General features: G+C 56.7%; 7 protein-coding genes across 7 annotated transcripts; 1 reads left to right on the top strand and 6 right to left on the bottom strand.

The window, feature by feature from the left end:
* Positions 1–922: 922 nt before the first annotated feature.
* On the bottom strand, positions 923–2,958 carry BKA78DRAFT_72731 (uncharacterized protein). The gene is made up of 3 exons (XM_066893657.1): positions 2,238–2,958; positions 1,922–2,187; positions 923–1,844 (listed from the first exon to the last, which is right to left on the bottom strand). Exons 1-3 carry the CDS (start codon positions 2,556–2,558, stop codon positions 1,220–1,222), a joined length of 1,212 nt encoding a protein of 403 aa, XP_066747532.1. The 5' UTR covers positions 2,559–2,958; the 3' UTR covers positions 923–1,219.
* Positions 2,959–4,057: 1,099 nt separating this feature from the next.
* BKA78DRAFT_292335 (uncharacterized protein) lies at positions 4,058–4,689 on the bottom strand (the record flags this gene model as incomplete). Its single annotated transcript, XM_066886042.1, has 3 exons — positions 4,058–4,371; positions 4,521–4,570; positions 4,676–4,689. The coding sequence occupies 3 exons, from the start codon at positions 4,687–4,689 to the stop codon at positions 4,058–4,060; spliced, it is 378 nt and encodes a 125-aa protein (XP_066747531.1).
* Positions 4,690–4,954: 265 nt separating this feature from the next.
* On the bottom strand, positions 4,955–6,100 carry BKA78DRAFT_305184 (ER protein Pkr1-domain-containing protein). Its single transcript, XM_066887681.1, has one exon. The coding sequence runs from the start codon at positions 5,613–5,615 to the stop codon at positions 5,016–5,018; it is 600 nt and encodes a 199-aa protein (XP_066747530.1). The 5' UTR covers positions 5,616–6,100; the 3' UTR covers positions 4,955–5,015.
* Positions 6,101–6,232: 132 nt separating this feature from the next.
* Positions 6,233–6,815, top strand: BKA78DRAFT_305183 (uncharacterized protein). Its single transcript, XM_066887680.1, has one exon. It carries the CDS (start codon positions 6,399–6,401, stop codon positions 6,630–6,632), a length of 234 nt encoding a protein of 77 aa, XP_066747529.1. The 5' UTR covers positions 6,233–6,398; the 3' UTR covers positions 6,633–6,815.
* A 553-nt stretch (positions 6,816–7,368) lies between these two features.
* On the bottom strand, positions 7,369–8,364 carry BKA78DRAFT_241812 (concanavalin A-like lectin/glucanase domain-containing protein; the record flags this gene model as incomplete). The annotated part of the gene is made up of 1 exon (XM_066883922.1): positions 7,369–8,364. A coding segment is annotated over one exon (996 nt), but the record flags the coding sequence as incomplete, so codon positions are not given.
* Positions 8,365–11,309: 2,945 nt separating this feature from the next.
* On the bottom strand, positions 11,310–13,192 carry BKA78DRAFT_246916 (uncharacterized protein; the record flags this gene model as incomplete). Its single annotated transcript, XM_066884260.1, has 2 exons — positions 11,310–11,357; positions 11,411–13,192. The coding sequence occupies 2 exons, from the start codon at positions 13,190–13,192 to the stop codon at positions 11,310–11,312; spliced, it is 1,830 nt and encodes a 609-aa protein (XP_066747527.1).
* Positions 13,193–14,162: 970 nt separating this feature from the next.
* Positions 14,163–15,560, bottom strand: BKA78DRAFT_329793 (golgi transport complex component Cog5; the record flags this gene model as incomplete). Its single annotated transcript, XM_066889701.1, has 2 exons — positions 14,163–14,462; positions 14,514–15,560. 2 exons carry the CDS (start codon positions 15,558–15,560, stop codon positions 14,163–14,165), a joined length of 1,347 nt encoding a protein of 448 aa, XP_066747526.1.
* Between the last annotated feature and the right edge of the window lie 21 nt (positions 15,561–15,581).

The raw sequence follows: 15,581 nt of genomic DNA, 5'->3' as shown, positions 1-15,581 counted from the left end.
TCGGGAATTTTTTCTCGGTGGGTTGGAAGTGGCATGCTCTGCACTTTCCGTCCCAGTATGGATGACCCTACAGAATTGTCAAACCATCGAGGGAGTTTTGCGGGTGAATAAGAGCTGAATTACCTTTGGTGGTCCGAATGGATCATAATCATCATCCGTCATCTTGCGCAACAAAAAGACCAGGTCGCGCGTACTCGATCGGGTCTTGCGAGGATTGTTGATGGCGGGTGGTGGGGTCAGTCAAGGTACAGCGAACGACTGCTAAAAAGGATCAATTCGGGGCTCCAACGCGGGGGCAAAGTCAGCGATGCAGTCAGTGGGGGCCGAGACATTATCATACCTTCTGCATCCCCAGACCACAATGCTGCATCTCCGCCGCGCTGAGCCTGCTCTTTGAGTGCTGCGCCAGCGCACGCAAGTTCGAGCTGAAGGGAGGCACACTCCGTGTCGAGAGAGAAGACCGTGAGGTTAGAAAGTGGGTAGGCAAGGAGCACCGACCGCCAACGAAGAAGGCGGCCGGGTTTCTGCCACAACGCCCCCCCGCGCACCTTCTCCTTGTACATACCCCTTTAAGGCTCTGCCTCCAATTCCCCCTACCTACTTGGGCAAAGTTCACCTTTCGCTGGCGCTTATGACGTTTGAAATGGCTCGCAAGATGCCAAATTTGGCCATTCACCTGCCTCCACGTCCCTCTGCCTCCATTGACGATGACGCCGGGCGATAATGCGCTGGACGACGCGCTGGGCTTATTTGACGGCGTCAGCAGATGGGTAGGGCCCAATCCAGTATTCAAACGAACGACTCCAAACGGCGCAAGACAACAGCAGTATGGGAGACGAAGCTTCAGAGCCTAACAAGACAGAGGGAGGGGTCAAGAGTTGCGAAAAGTGGGAGAGGGAGAGGGGTGCTAGAAACCTAGCTGCCGCAAACAAAACTTGAGGCCATTGACCTGCTCTTTTCGAATAAATTCTTGCATATTTGGTTCCAACCGCTGCGCCAACGGGGCACAACTCGACCGGCGTTTCGATCTAGGTGTATTGCCTCCCTACCATCCAAGCCCAAAGCCGCGCAAGTCTATGCGGCTTCCTGGATATCACAAGAACGGAAAACCCCACCCAAAAACAAGAAAGGCGAGGGTAGAAGGAAGGTCTCGCCTCCGCGTAGCAAAGAGAATTAGAAGAAGAGAGAAAAAGACAAAGAAAAGCCCCGAAGTCATCCCCTACTCAGCATCATCCGGCGCCCTCGGGGGCGTGTCGTCGACCTGAATGCCGCCGCGCTTCTTCTCATCCGCATCATGGAAGGGCAGGCGCCAGCCGCCCTCGCTCTGGGGCGTGCTGAGCCAGAGACGCATCAGGTGGCGGCGGGGGGCGGGAGGTGGGTAGTCCTTGTAGGCGGTGCGGGCATGGAGGACGTGCTCGTTGCTCAAGAACTGGATGTCGCCGACCTCGAGGATCATGTGGAGAGCCAGGCGCTGGCACGTCTCCTCGAGGACGGTGAGCGCCTCGACCTGCGCGTCCGACAGCGGCGGGATGATGCCCTTGTCCGAGAAGCGCGTGAGCGACCGCACGTAGTAGGGGTCCCACTTGGAGTAGACGCGCGGGTTGGGGCCGGTTTCGAGATAGAAGACGCTGGTGCGGATCCAGTCTTCCTCGCCCTGTGAGGTTTCACCCTTGCGGTCGAAGTACCAGATAGGCTCGGTGAGGGTACGGGCGACGTCTGGCCGCTCCTTTTGGAGAACGTTCCAGACGTTGTGCGAGGAGACGAGGTCGGATTCGCCGCCTTCGAGAGCGCGCGCGATGCAGAGGAGACCGACAATGTCCGAGTCGTCGGCGTGGAAGAATTGGCTGTTGGAAGTCACTGTTAGCTCTTCTCGTCCAGGCTGAAGTGATGTTCATCTCTTCAGGGGAAGGGCATGGCGTACCGAGCAGTTGTCCGGTAAATGCGGACCGAGTCAATCTGGGTCGGGTCGTCACCAACATCCTTGACGTGACCAAGAACGTGGCCGAGGCCGTTTTGCGAGACAAAGTATCCGAGGTAGCAGCCCAGGCCCATGTAGGCCACGGCCGACTTGTGGATACCCCATTGCTGGACGGGGAAGCCCTTGAAGAGGATGAATCCCTTGCCATCGAGGAGCTCCTTACGCAGCGCAATCATGTTCTGCGAGAGCTTGGGAATGATGAAGTTGTCCTGATAGTCTGTTAGTTGCTTTCTCCCGTGAAGAGGCATTGGTCGCTTACTTTGCTGATTCCAGTCAAGGGAATGCCATCGGCAATGAACTTGTCTGCCGCAGCACTCAACTCAGCGACCTCCTCCTCGCTAAAGGGATGCGTCCAGCGCTCCGGGTTGTTCTTGTAGTCGTCGGCATTCCAGACAGTAGGGCCGGTGATTTCCTTGGGAAAGTCTTCGTATGGTCGTAGCTGGTCGTAAAGGGGGGCGTGTTGTCCGGAAGTCTTGATACCGTCGGGAAAGACGTTCCTGTCGACGGGGACAGAGCTGGCCTTGGAAGGCAGCGTGTGCGGGGCCTGAGGGGCAGTTTCTGCGACTGATGCGGGGGCCATTGTTGCTGAAGGGATTGGTAGGGGTCTGTGGAGGGGAGAAGCTAGAGCTGGTGGAGGGGTAAATCGTAAATATATATGCTCGGCGTGGTGGAGCAGCAATGGGAATTGACGAGGGTAAATCGGAATGAAACAGCCGGAGAGCTTCTGTCGAACGACAATGAGCAGCGTTGCAGGAGACAAAATTGGGGCTTTGTGTTTTTTGGTGCGTGGGCGATAGTATTCCTCATACCAGGCGGCCTCTTGCGTGATGGCACCTCCGGAGCACGATATCTACGCGTCGATCGCTGCGGGGTTTCGGCCAAGCCTGAAGCCAACCCAAACTCTCACCCGGCAAACCCAAGCCTGTCCCGCTCCGCTCTCAGGCTTCGCTAGATAAGATCCGAGCCTCCTGTGCGCAGGCGTTGGCGAGCACGCAATCCGCTAGTCAAGCTGCGTCAGTGGCTCTCCAAGACCCATCATCCCAGCAAACCTCGAAACTTTTGGTCTCAGAACAGAAAGTGACTGCTTCAAGGTCTTGGACACGCGGCGGCGTTGCGTAAACCGGACATGTGCTTCTCCTGAGAATCCGTGACCCCAATGGCCAGACGTTTCGGCGGCGTCTTTGGTGGAACTTGCATAGGCTTTGCGTCACTGCAAGTAGTCAATAAGTTGCGGAAATATCCGCTTCAACATCCAGGTCTGGCGCTTTGGTTAACAAGTCCACTAGTGTCGTCAGGAGTTGCGCAAAGCTGTCGTTGATACCCTGACGCGAAGAAAGCACGCTGTCATGCCAGGGAACCACATCTTGCCTGGTAGTCCATCATGAAGCTCTTTCGACCAAGCCAGAATCTTTCTCCTCGTTGCAAGATTGACCAATTGATCCGCAGTGGGTCAAGCACATGCAGAGCACTCTCGCAAGTTGAGTACCTGCACCAAATCAAGTTGGCAACAGCACTGCCCCAGCCAGCAAATCAAATCCAAAGAAATTCTTCAAGGTTGACCTGGGCTCTGAGCATGGAAGTGGAAGATGCCATTGGAATAAATGTGTCCTGGAGCGCCCTGAGTTGAAAAGGCTGGCAAGATATTAGACGGCAGCAGCGCATGACTAAACGGTGAGCTCATTTTCACTTGTTTTTGTGAGTTTGATTCATCTTGTCGGGCTTACTGGATCCTACCAACCCAGCCAGGACTCCAGCGTGCTCTTGCGGCCGTCCATCCGCAGTCCGCACGGTGAAGGGTGAGCAATGCCCTGCCAGTAGCCTGCGCCTTTGCGCATCTCAAAAGTGTTCCGTTCCAAGTAAAACAGCCGCTGCTCTTTTCAACGTGCCCTGGTGCTCTCCCGTTCTGTTGTTGCGTCGTGCATCGCGCCTCCAACCAAGCCGCAATGGACTTTTTCGAATGAGATTTTTCCCGTCTCACGACGCCATGCGCACAATCCTTTCGCAGTCCGTCCGTCCGTCCGAATCAATGTTGACAATCGGTGCCTGGCTCTCGCACCCAACAACGTCATTCCCTCACTCTTAAAAGCCACGGCCACCACCACGGCCTCTGCCCCTTCCCCTTCCACCGCCGCGCCCGCGACCACCACGGCCGCCGCGGGGGCCACGGTCGGCCTGCTCCTTGCGGGCCTTGTTCTTGGGCTTGGGTGCGTCGTCGATGAGCAGCGTGTCGAGCGGGAGCGAGTCGGGCAGGATGTAGTAGCGGATGGTCGAGCCGCGCACGTTGATGGTGTCGAGCTCCGTCGTCTCGCGGCCCTTGACCGTCATCTTGACCCGGTGCAGCGCCGTGTTCATCTGCGGCGACACGGACGAGATGGTGCCGTTGATGACGGTGCCTATGTGGATTGAGGAGTGGTTAGATTATGGGTGTGCTAGAGTGACGGGTGTCGTGGAAGGAGAGAGCGCCGAGGCTTGTCGCAGTGTGCTCTGGGTTGTGGGGGCGCGCAGGTGCTTGCCATGCGATGCGGAGTGCATTTCGACGTACCGTTCTTGAGCTCGATGGTGACGGTTTCATTCTGGCATTTCATGAGAAACCTGTGTGAGAGCCGTCAGCCAGAGTCGCGGGGGACGCGCCTTGCGGTCAAAAAGCTCAGCTGCTGCTTCTGTGCGTGCGCCGCGCGGTTGGAGGGAGCGGCTTACCTGACGAGCTTCATGGTGAAGATGTGAAGGCTTGCGCCGAGAGATATGAGAACAGGGGTATATGTAGACGGCGAATTGGAGGGTGGAACGCAAGCTGGTGAGAGGTGGTGATGATGTCGAGTTTGAGAAGGCGGCGGTCGGCGAGCTGGTAGCAGTACCACCACGCGGGTGTAAAATGACGCGTAAGGGGTTTAGCGCCAAGGGGGCACGGACTACGCGCCGTTTAATACATCACATCAAATAGCAGCCTCAGGCTTCACATGGAATCAACACCAAATGGCAGCGAATTGAGAGTCGTCTTAGGTCGTTGAATTCTGGTCTCGTAGCTCCTCTCAAATCTCTATCTCTCCTGCTCAATCTTCTCCCACTCGCTATCCGTGCTGCTTTCCGTGCCATCGCCCATGCTCCTCCGCTTCTTCAACGCCGCCTCCTCCACACCCAAGCTGGACGTGCCCGTAGTTGTAGCAGTCTGAGCAGCAGAAGCGCTCTCCACAGGCAGCGCGCCCTCGCGTGCCTTTTGTCCAGCAGCACCGCCCTTCCTCGTCACCTCGGTCTCCGTCTCTGTCTCGGTATCATCGCCTGTATCCATGCCCTCGCCCTCACCGCCGTCCCTACCCACGCCCTCGGCATGCTGTTGATCAAAGTCGGACTTGTCTCTGCTCTTCTCGGCCCTGTCCCTCTCGCGCCGCTCGCGCAGCTTCTTAGCCGCCTCTTCCTTCTCCGTTGCCGCGCGCAGCTCGTTTGCGAACCAGTTGATGGACCACCACAGGCCGCCGCACAGGCCGGACAGCACGACGAAGTGGATGCTGTAGGTGGCGAGGAGCAGTGCAAAGAGGACGAGCTGGAGCGCCGCAAAGCTGGCGTTGGTTGCGACCAGCAGGGTTGGTGTGGGTCCCGGCGTGAAGATGGAGTTCCAGAGGTTTTCGAAGAAGGCCGACATGGTGATGCGATGCAGATGGAGGCTTTTCTTTTTGATTCTTTTGGTCGAGATTGGAGGAGTGGAGCGCGTGACAATGCGATTGACTGGCTGGAGGTAGAGGAGTGCTTTGCGAGTAGATGTGTCTGTCGCGCTCTTCGCCCCCGTGCGCGCGGGGCGGAGGACCTGTTGTTTGTATCGGACGAGGTTGGTGGTGGGGAAGTTCAGTCGACGTGCATGCAGTCCAGTCGCTGGAAGTCTTGAGGCTGTCAGTCCGTGTGCCCTGTCATGGCCCAGCAACGTCACTGGTCACTGCGCGTTTCAGCGTGTCGCCGTGTCTGTCTGGCCTGTTCTGTCCTCCACCTTTCTTCTTATCGCAACAATCACGTCGGCTCAAGTCCTACAGACAAACACAAGATAGCTCAACATTCCACCGAGCGAGCAGCGCGTGGCTGCAATCGGCAGCCCGTTATCTGCATCAATGCTGCACAAACTGCTTCTGACATGACGAAGCACTGCAAGCACAGCTGCCTGCCCCTGCTCGCCCGCGAGCTTGCCCTGGCGGAAAATAAGCATGCAACAACGGCATTTTGCCGCCGGCTCTCGTATACCGTGCTAGCGTACCAAGCTCTGCTAGTGCTGGTCAACAACGGCATTCATCGTCCCCAGCGAATCACGAATCACGAGACACCGATAAACACAAGCACGAAGAGAAACCAGTTCCATTGCTGCCAAGGTGACGAGAGAAGCTCCTCCCATCTGCGCCGGTCAAATGCCGCGGCAAAAGACGAATGCTGCGTTTGTTCCATGCGCTGTGCTGTGCCTGTGATGTATTTATGTACACTCCTTTTGCCGATTCCATCCCATGCGTCCGTCCAACGATCCGTCATCCATCACCTTCCGAAAGACTCAGACGGGGAACACGAAAGTAGGAAAAAGGGAAAGGGAAGACCGCGAGTCGGTTATCCCGAGACGCTCCCAGCGTCTAAAGAAAGGCGAACACGAAAAGCCCCAAGAGGAACATTGAGAGCCCGGCGATAGCGCCAAACTGCAGAAGTGATGCGCCAGCAAGAACGCTCAACTTGTCGGCCGCGCTGTTGACGGGGACGACCAGCGGCGTGGCGGTCGGGCGAGGAGGCGTTGCAGTCGACGAGAGCAAGGACGTGTGAGACACCTTGGTCAGAGGGCTGCCGGCACTGGCAGTTGCGTTGAGGCCGAGCGCGGTGGTGCTGTTGCTGTACGTCGGGAGGTAAGACGGAAGCGCAAAGGTCGTCGTCGGGCGAGGAGAGGCCACGGGCAGACTGAAGTTGGTGCAGGTGCACACGGGCAGCGTCGTGGTGGTGGTGTTGTAGACGACGGAGAGGGCGGCGTGTACGCTCGATTTGGACTCGGCTTGCGACGAACCTGTAAAAATAAAGGGTGGCGGCGTCGGCGTAACGTTCAGAAGGCTGTCTGAGGACGCGCCCTTCTCAGCAAATCCTGCATTCGAGTTGTAGACGTCAGTGCTGGACGGAGCCTGGCTCCAAGTCGTTGTTGTGCTCACAGGCGTAGTGCTCAACCTGGGGACGGAGAGAAGCGTCGTTGGGCGCGAGTCGAGGATCGGGGTGCTGGTTGAGTTTTGCACGTTGCTGGAAGGGGTCGTGTTCTGCGCGTCACTGTTATTGTCGACGGGGTCATACTCATATCCACCACTGCCGCTCTGAAAAGCACCATCACCGGCCGAGCCGCCAGCATAACCAGTGCCAGTACCGGTATATCCGTAAGAGGAAGCAGGCGCAAAGTAACGAACAGCACCAAACTCCCAGTACGCCTGGAGGAAAGCCTCGGGGTGGTCTCTGACATAGTTAGAGCAAGACTGGTAGCCCGTCTTCTTGGTGCAAGTGCCGCCATTCCAGTCGACGTTGCCGGCCCAGTCGCCGCAAAAGTCGGTGTTGATGACAAAGGCGAGGTCCTTGAAGTTGTCGTTCCAGTTGCAGCTCGCGCCGCCAAAGTGGGCCACGGGCGTGCCAAAGTCGCTGCTGGGCGAGATGTCGGACGGGTTGTTTGCCGTGGCTGACTTGACCGAGTCTGGAGCAGAGTTGCGCGGCCAGGACCACACTTTGAAGCCGCTGGAGGTCCACTCGACGGCGAGGACGGCGCCGCCTTGGTCGTTGAGCGGCGAGCCGTAAGTGGCGCCCGTCTTGTAGCCCGCAGCAGAGTCGGACACAGAAGAGGCTTGGGGAGCGGCGATTTGGCAGCCGTTGCCAGCGTAGACGTTGCAGTTGGTAGTGGTGCGCTTGCCAGTGTAGGTGATGGCATCGGGATCGCTCGAGGTGATGGAGACGGACTTGCCAATCTTGCAATCATTCTTGGTGTGAAGCGTCATGAGATTGCTCTGCTGCTGGTTGACGCCCTCGATGATGTCGACTTCGCCGTACTTGGGCCACTCAGCTTCAGGCTCGCCGAGCAGCCAGAGCGCAGGCCAGAGACCGCAGACCGAGGGAGGCATGTGGATCACATCAAAGATGAAGAGGCCCTTGTTGTAATTGTTCCTGCTCGTAATGCGAATCGAGTTCCGGCCCGCGTTGCCGTACAGCTTGTTCGTCGCGTCGACGGCAATCTTGACGGTAGTGGTGCCATCATCAGCGGTGCCATGTCCAATGAGCTGCTTGCTGACAGCTTCCTTGCGAGAGGAAAGGTAGTTGACGGTGCCGTGAGTCGGGTCGCCCTGACCAGAGAAGAAGGTAAAGTTGTCAAAGAAAGTCTCCGGGACGTAGTCGTGAAAGAGCGTGTAGCTGTTCGCGGCACCACCAGTGGCCGCAAAGAGCGCAGCCACCAGGGTTGCAAGAAGGAGATGGAAACGGGCCATGCCGTTGAGCTTGCGCGGGTGAAATGAAAGTAGACGTAGCAAGCCAGCAAGGTCTTCGCGTCGTGAGTGTGAAGGATTGGTGTTGAGGAAAAGGAAGGACAGGACACGCGCTAACGAAATAGGACACTCGTCTAGGATGTGGTATGCCTGAGGCGAAAATCGGTGTTGAGGTGAGCAATATCAGAAAATCGGCCCACAAAGGCTCATTGTGAGTGGCTCAAAAAGAAAGTGACTTCGAAACAAAAAGACTTGACACCAAAACAAAAGAACTTAGACAAAGCCTAGAATTCGAGGCTTTTATAATAAAAGAAGGCCAGGTAAACAATCCTACTAGATCCCATCGCCTTACTATGTAGTTCGACCTGTTGTCCAATCAGGTCAAAAGAAGCCGTGGCACCCATATCCGGAGTCTCCCGCTCAGGACAGGCTAGAATCCACTCATCACTGCGTGTCTTGATTCCCCTCCTCATCCCAATCTCTGCGCCATGTGTGTGGCACAGCTTCCATCTGCTGCTTGATGCCATTAAGCTTGGGGGGTTGTGTTTGCTTGGGCCGTCTTCGGTTTCTGTCAAGATCCGGGGTGCAGCCCTGCTCTCAAGAAACATCGGGCCAATGGCACCTCTGGCATTCCTGCAAGGTCCAAGCAAAAGATACCCTCCATCGCGAACGGCGGTCAGGCTGCCTGCTGCTTTTCTGCCGTGCCTGCCGCCATGTTGTAGCAAGGACTGACTTTTTTTTTTTTTCTTTGCTCCCTTTCAGTATGCGCTGTCAAATAGTGCAGGACGTTACACAAGATGCGGGACGACGGTATGCGAGATGCACGTTGAACAAGACACGGTAAAAAGGCTCATGGTGCCACAGAAAACACAACACCAGGAACCAACGTTTGCACCTGCACTCCGTCCCGTCCATCTCCTATCAACTCGATCCAAGTCTCGCGCGTACCACCACACCACGCGAGCTGTAAGGGGAACGAGGGGCTGGTGGAGGTGGACAGATGTCTAGCAAGTAGGCAAGCACGTTGCGGGCACCATTCACGACTTGACGTCAAGGGCCGGGCGGGCTAGCGAGGAGCAGCGAGCAAACAAACAACAAAGGGACATTGACGTGACAAGGAAAGGCCAGCAGCAAGGCAAAAGCCATGCAGGCTAGGAGATAACAAGCCACAGTCGCGAAAAGGGACTGCTTGTTCAAACGGCAGCACCGCCCCGTCCCAAGCTCTTTCATGCGCCTCGCAGCGCCATACCGTGTTTGAGACGCCGTCATGACATCTCCCGCCACGCCAAGCGCAACACGCTGTCGTCCTGGCTGGCGAGTAGCAGCGCAGCATTATCTCGATTATTGCCTCACCTTTAACTTGCGAGCGAGCGACGAACAGCAGCAGCCCGCCAGCCAGCAGTCATCCGCCGATGCTCGTCTCCCCTCCCCCGCCTCGCATCGACGCCGTAAGCTCGAGAGCAAGGGCGTCTTTGCAGGCCCCAAAGACGAAAGATCGGTACTGTGGAACGCCAGCGAGAGCGAAAAGCAAGACATGACAGCGCGATCATGGGGAGATGGAGGCAGCAGCAGTGGCAGGTTGACGAACAGACAGGCCAGTCAGGGCTTGCGGCACAACGAAGGACCGTGAACCGAAAGAAAAGGCACAGGGTATGAAGCTAGCGAGGTGGTGCGGTGCGCGTGCAATGGCCAGACGCGGGGGGCAGCATCATCCGTGGTCTACGCCGCAAGCAGGAAACAAGGAAAATGAAAAATGGAAAGAAGAGGAAGACATCAAAAACTTCGACTGGCGGGCGCCAAGTACAGTTTGAAGAGCAAGAAAGAAGAAATGCTTTCAACGCTTTGGCACTGGATGAACAAGAAAGAGGCGCGTGGCGCGTATGCCTAAGCGCTTAGTAGACGTCGCAAAAGAAGACGGTGAGAGTAAGACAAAGACGAGATACGCCGCCATCAACAGACCTGTCATAAAGAACAATAGCGACAGCACATGGAGGAAAACATGGCTTGGCAGACGCAGTGGTGAGGAGAAAGGTGCAACAGGTGCGAGTGTTCGAGTCCTGCCGTGAAATCATTTCGCTAGCCAGGATTTCGGCCCGGGTTATTGTTGCACCCCTTGACGCACTCCCGTCTCCCCTCCCTCCAGTTGCAACCCCAATTCATTTAACTGGAGGCCGTTGCTGTGCTGCGTCAGGTGTGAAACCTGGGCGGTAACGGTCAGGACCGCCGAGTAGCATATTTTCGGCGAATTTCTCCAGGAAAGACCCATTTGCAGGAAGACGTTGGGCGGCAGCCACACGTGATTCAAAGCCATATCCCCAAAAAAGGAAAGATGAGGAGCCCCAAACGTACCGGGATCAGTTGACGAGAGCTGCCATGGCGGGGTTGACAGCAATTTGTGTAGGGCTGCATGAAAATGGGCCGACATGACGCCTCGGCTGTCAGCTACAGAACACTTCAAGACAATCACGGTTGACTGCTGCTATTCGATCTCGCACACAAATTAGCCCACAGGACTGGATGCTGAAAAAGAAAACTTTCAACCTCCGTAGCAGACCTCCTCCTTACACTCTCCGTGGTATGTGTTTTGGCGCTAAGAGCAAATAACAATCAACCACAATAGAAAGACAAAAAGTAGGAACGAGGAGAAAGGAAACGACAAGATACGCTGTATCTGGTGCCCAGCATGGCCTTCACAACAAGGACGTAGGCGATGCTTGCTAACCCTTCAACGGTGGGTTGTAAATGAAAGTTTTGTCTGACCGACCATGCTTTCGCGACGAATATGTGCCCTCCAAACTGTGATTTTGCTGGAATGAAATAAAGAATTCAAAATGTTTTGAAGGGGGAAGACGAATTCGCTAGCGTCAACTCGTTCAATTGATCTTTCCCTCGGCCTTGGCGTCCTTGACCTGATCAAATACCTGCTCACTTGTTAGATGAAGAACCCCTTGACATGACAAAACCCAAAACATACCTTGAGCATCTTTCGTCTAGCGCCCAGCGCATTGACGCCTCGCTTTTCCAAAGCTGCATCATCCAGCTCAATGAGCTCGCTCCACTTCAGGTCTTTCAAATTGTCAGTGTACTTGTGCAGGCGGAGACTCCGGAGCCAAGCCGGAATGTCTTGCAACAGGTTGGGGTCCGTGGGGTCCTCCGGAGGCTTCGAGCTGCCTCGCCTTCCACGTGGTGAGCGGCCGCGGTTGATGTCAGAGTGATCCGACAAATAGCCCTCATGGCCACCGCCAAGTCCCATGCCAAATTGGTTGATATTCATCGGGGGCAGGGTGTTGTCGTAGGCAGAGAGGAAACCATTGTTCTGCGGAGACGCAAAGTTCATGGGACCTAGCTGACCGCCCTGCATTGCAATTCCAGGAGAAGTGGGACGAGAACGACGGCCGTTCAGCGCGGCAAGTTGCTGGGCCTGCAGCGCAGCCGCTTGTTGCGGAGTGAGGACTTGGCCGAATTCGTTTGTCATGACCAAGCTTGCAGGCATGTTCTGCTGTTGGCCGGGTTGATTGTGGTGTCCGTTGCCCTGGCCCTCAGACGAGCGAGCGCGGCGGTACTTCTTTGCGTCGTCAAGCTGGATTCGGTTGTTGACCGTAGAAAGAGCGGCAAGCTTCATGGCAGTGGCGTTCGCAACCATGTCGGCCTGGTTGGCATTCTGCTGGAAGTTGGGCATCATGGGAGTGTTGACCATAGACGCCCAGCTTCCACTGTTTCCGTAAGGTGAAAGCATCGGCATACCGGCACCAGAATTGTCTGGAGCATTCAAAGTAGTGCTCTGGATGTTGCTGTCACCCGAAAGATTCATGGGCCGGGGGGAACGGAGGCCACCGGCGGACGGAGGAGGTTGAGTGAACTGTCCCATGGGCTGGTGACCAGAAGACGACTTGGGCCGTTGAGGATGTGAGTTTTCACTGTGACGGTGTCCCCAGGGAGAAGAAGGGGGCTGCGGCATGTGGTCCCTCTTTCCATCGTCAGGAGCCGAAATGGTAGGAGCTACCATGGAGGACCGCTCGCCAATAGCACTGTTGCGTTGGGACGTGGGAGCCGTTCCAGTGTGTTGAGTGAACTCGGCCTTTTGCTTTGCTATAGCAGCAGCCGCATCAGGAAACATGGAGTTGATGGTGCTGGAGTCTAGTCCAGAGTTGCGTTTCGCACCGGGGGACGGAGGCGGGCGTCCCAGACCAATCGAGTTGCGGTTGCCCTCGACAGACAGCTTGTTCATGGCATCGTTGAGCTTCTGGGACATGGGGTCCTTTTCTCCGAAATTGGCAGGCGACAGTACGCTGGACATGGGGTGGCTCTTGGCCATTTGCTGGAGAACCTGAATAAAGAAACGCTGCTGCACCCCCGTTGTCTGCTGGAGCAGCTGGTACAAGGCAGCAGTACGCTCGGGTTCGCTCAGAACACGGAACCACTGCTCAATGGCGCTCAGCTCGTCCTTAAAATCCTGATCCAACGTAGCGGCCGCCATTTCCTCGAGCGTTATCTCGTATTGATCAATGTCGGCAATCCATTGCTGCGCCGCCTTTTCCATGGCATCTTCATCGTGGTTGCCGTGCTTGTTGAAGTAGACTTCGCTCGAGGGACGAATGCCGCGGTTTGACAAGGGCGACGAAGCAAAGACGCCCATGTCGGCAGAGGCGCGAAGGTGGTGGTTGGCGCCCATAGCTCTGGACGAAGGCGGGCGCAGCGAGGAGCTGGATGTTTCCGGAGTGCTGTTCCGGTTGCCGGCTATCTGACTGACAGACATGGTGGGCGAGTCGACGGGTAAAGAGGTCGAGTTGGGATGGAAAAAAAGGTGATTTGTGGCGGAGCGGAGTGTCTGGTGAGGATGTTAGCCGTGTGCAAGCTGGCACATGCGCAGAAGAGCTCGGGTGGGGACACACAATGGGGAGAGCGAAAGAAGGAGCCCGGATACCGTCGAAAACGCCCGCAGATCAACTGGCCTCAAGGGAGCTTCGATGTGTGGCTTTCAGGAGGGGGACAATGAAAGCGGCGATGCAGCGCCGCAGAAGGTGTGTGCGGGACGGAGCGGAAGCGGGCTGGCGGCTTGGTGGCCGGAGGTCAAGCAAGAACAGCGGAAAGGGCAAAGTACAAGAAGAGAAGGCGAGGCGAAGGGGTTTGTGAAAGCGAAGAGGTGACGCGGAGCAGTGGTGGAGGTGGTGAAGAGGGAGGAAGAGAAGGGTGGCGGCAGACGAAGGGTAGAGAGATGTGATGAGCAGGGTTAGGTTGGGTTCGGTACGGTAGAGCTGGTGCTTTTGGCGCTGCAGGTGAAGGTGCACTGGTACTGAGGACAAGGCGACAAGGGACTACTGACTCTCAGGCTACGACGACTTGGCAGGGCGGCCCGCACAGGGTTGCCTCTGGGGGAGAGGGACTCGACAAAGACGGGCCCTGTCAACCACTGCTCAAAGACTCTCCTTCATCTTCATGTGCAGTGCTACCTCTTTTCGCCTGGATGCCTCGCTCACTTCACTTTCAAACACAACCTCAGTGCAGCTGTTGAACCCCGCGCCGTCGTCCCCACTCTACACCCAAACCTCGACCTCCAACTACGCGTCCATCCTATATATAGACAGCAAAAGAAAACGCGTCTTCAGCAGCAGTCAATGACCTTTCCGACTTGACCGCCTCATCGGCAGACACATGAATTTTTCGGGGCTACCGTTATCCGTATTTGCCATACTACAACCACCACTACCATGCAAAGCCAAGCCCCTTCATCTCAGTACCCCGACGATTGAACTCACCATGACTGCTGCTTCCCGCTCCCAATTACCCACCGCCGACCGCCCGCTCGTACTGCGCAGCGAGCTCGTCGGCAGCTGTGATCCTCGGTTGACGCACTCGCGAATCGCCTCGCGCACCCTGTCCCTGTTGCTGCGCAGCGTCCTGGCCGACACGCCCCCGCGGTTGACTATCTCGCGCACCCGCGGCGAAAGCGATGACGCCAGCGATCGCCAAAAGTACGATGGGAGCGACGACGTGTCCAGCGAGTGCAGCAGGGGCTGCAAGAAGTTCTGCGGCGGCAGCCTGGATCCGCTCCTCTGTCTCATCGCCGCCTTCTGCACCTCATCCCCCGCCTTGCCCACCAGAGGATGAGACGGGGGCTTGACCGTCTCCAGCAGCGTTTCCAGCGCCACGATATTCTGGCACCGTGCAGATATCTCCAGCAGCGTCCGTTCAAGCGTCGGTAATGTTGCCAATGCGCGCGCAAGTGCCGCGAGTGACGACTTTAGTCCCGTTTGTAGATAGTCTTGCAAGGCATTGACCAGGAGACCCGGCTCAAAGGTGGCCAGCGTCGCCTCCTGCGGTACTGGCGAGAGCAAATACAGTGACAGGAGAGCAGAGATGGTGCGTGATTTGGTCTCCTCGACCTGCGCATACGTCGCCGCTGCCCCTATTTGTTGTGATGACGCGCCACCGTTGGCGAGCAACGAGGACATGGAGAACTCTCTGATGATTTGCTGAGCCCGCGAGACAATCGAGCGCTCTGCAGGGCCCAGGAGCTCGCGGTTGAGCGTCGCAATCACATCGACCCGGTCCAGCCCTTCCCCCTCTTCGCCCGGACCGCTCGCATCCAGTATCTGGCGGAGAGACACGACTGTGTTAGAAGACCGCACCATTGCCCTGTGGTCCTCCCGTTTTGCGCTTCCAGCACCTCCCATTTCACCCATTTGAACCTCCAATTGTCGGCCCAGCATGATGCATCGCGAAACTGCTCGTCCAAGCTTGACCGTCTGACAAAGTCGCTCCGCAGCCAGGCGCACCTGCTCTGCAGCCTCGTGCCGCTCAATGACCTCCTTCTCCAGTGTCTTGTAGCCCTCCGTCAAGCTTGCGACCTGGGCCTCGACTTCGGATAGTATTCGACCGCTGGATTCCGCATGGTCCTTGGTGTATTCCAGTATAGGGACCGCCGATTTGGTAGTGAGGGAGTCTATGTGCGTGTCGATCTCTTGCACGTCGAAGAGAACTCGAGAAAGCGGCGTTGATAGGTCCAGAGGTGTATCGGAGGCATTGTTGGTAGCTAGAACGAGGCTGTTTGCGAACGAGGTGGTTGAGAAGGTCGGATCGAGAAACGCCTCATAGTCAATGTACGAGGGTTCATCGTCAGCCATGGCGAACCGGGTGGACTTGGG

This window comes from Phyllosticta capitalensis (assembly GCF_038381095.1).
Source record: "Phyllosticta capitalensis strain CBS 128856 chromosome Unknown BKA78scaffold_2, whole genome shotgun sequence".
In the NCBI taxonomy this organism is placed as follows: Eukaryota; Fungi; Ascomycota; class Dothideomycetes; order Botryosphaeriales; family Phyllostictaceae; genus Phyllosticta; species Phyllosticta capitalensis.
Note: the sequence above shows the minus strand (reverse complement) of the source record. Positions and strands in the feature narration are given on the sequence as shown.

Bases quoted from the DNA above. Each gene is read 5' to 3' on its own strand.
- BKA78DRAFT_72731 (XM_066893657.1), bottom strand. From the start codon at position 2,558: ATGGCCCCCGCATCAGTCGCAGAAACTGCCCCTCAGGCCCCGCACACG. The intron at 2,188-2,237 runs GTAAGCGACCAA...ACAGACTATCAG, and splicing joins CCTTGACTGGAATCAGCAAA to GACAACTTCATCATTCCCAA. The intron at 1,845-1,921 runs GTACGCCATGCC...GACTTCCAACAG, and splicing joins ATTTACCGGACAACTGCTCG to CCAATTCTTCCACGCCGACG.
- BKA78DRAFT_305184 (XM_066887681.1), bottom strand. From the start codon at position 5,615: ATGTCGGCCTTCTTCGAAAACCTCTGGAACTCCATCTTCACGCCGGGA.
- BKA78DRAFT_305183 (XM_066887680.1), top strand. From the start codon at position 6,399: ATGCGCTGTGCTGTGCCTGTGATGTATTTATGTACACTCCTTTTGCCG.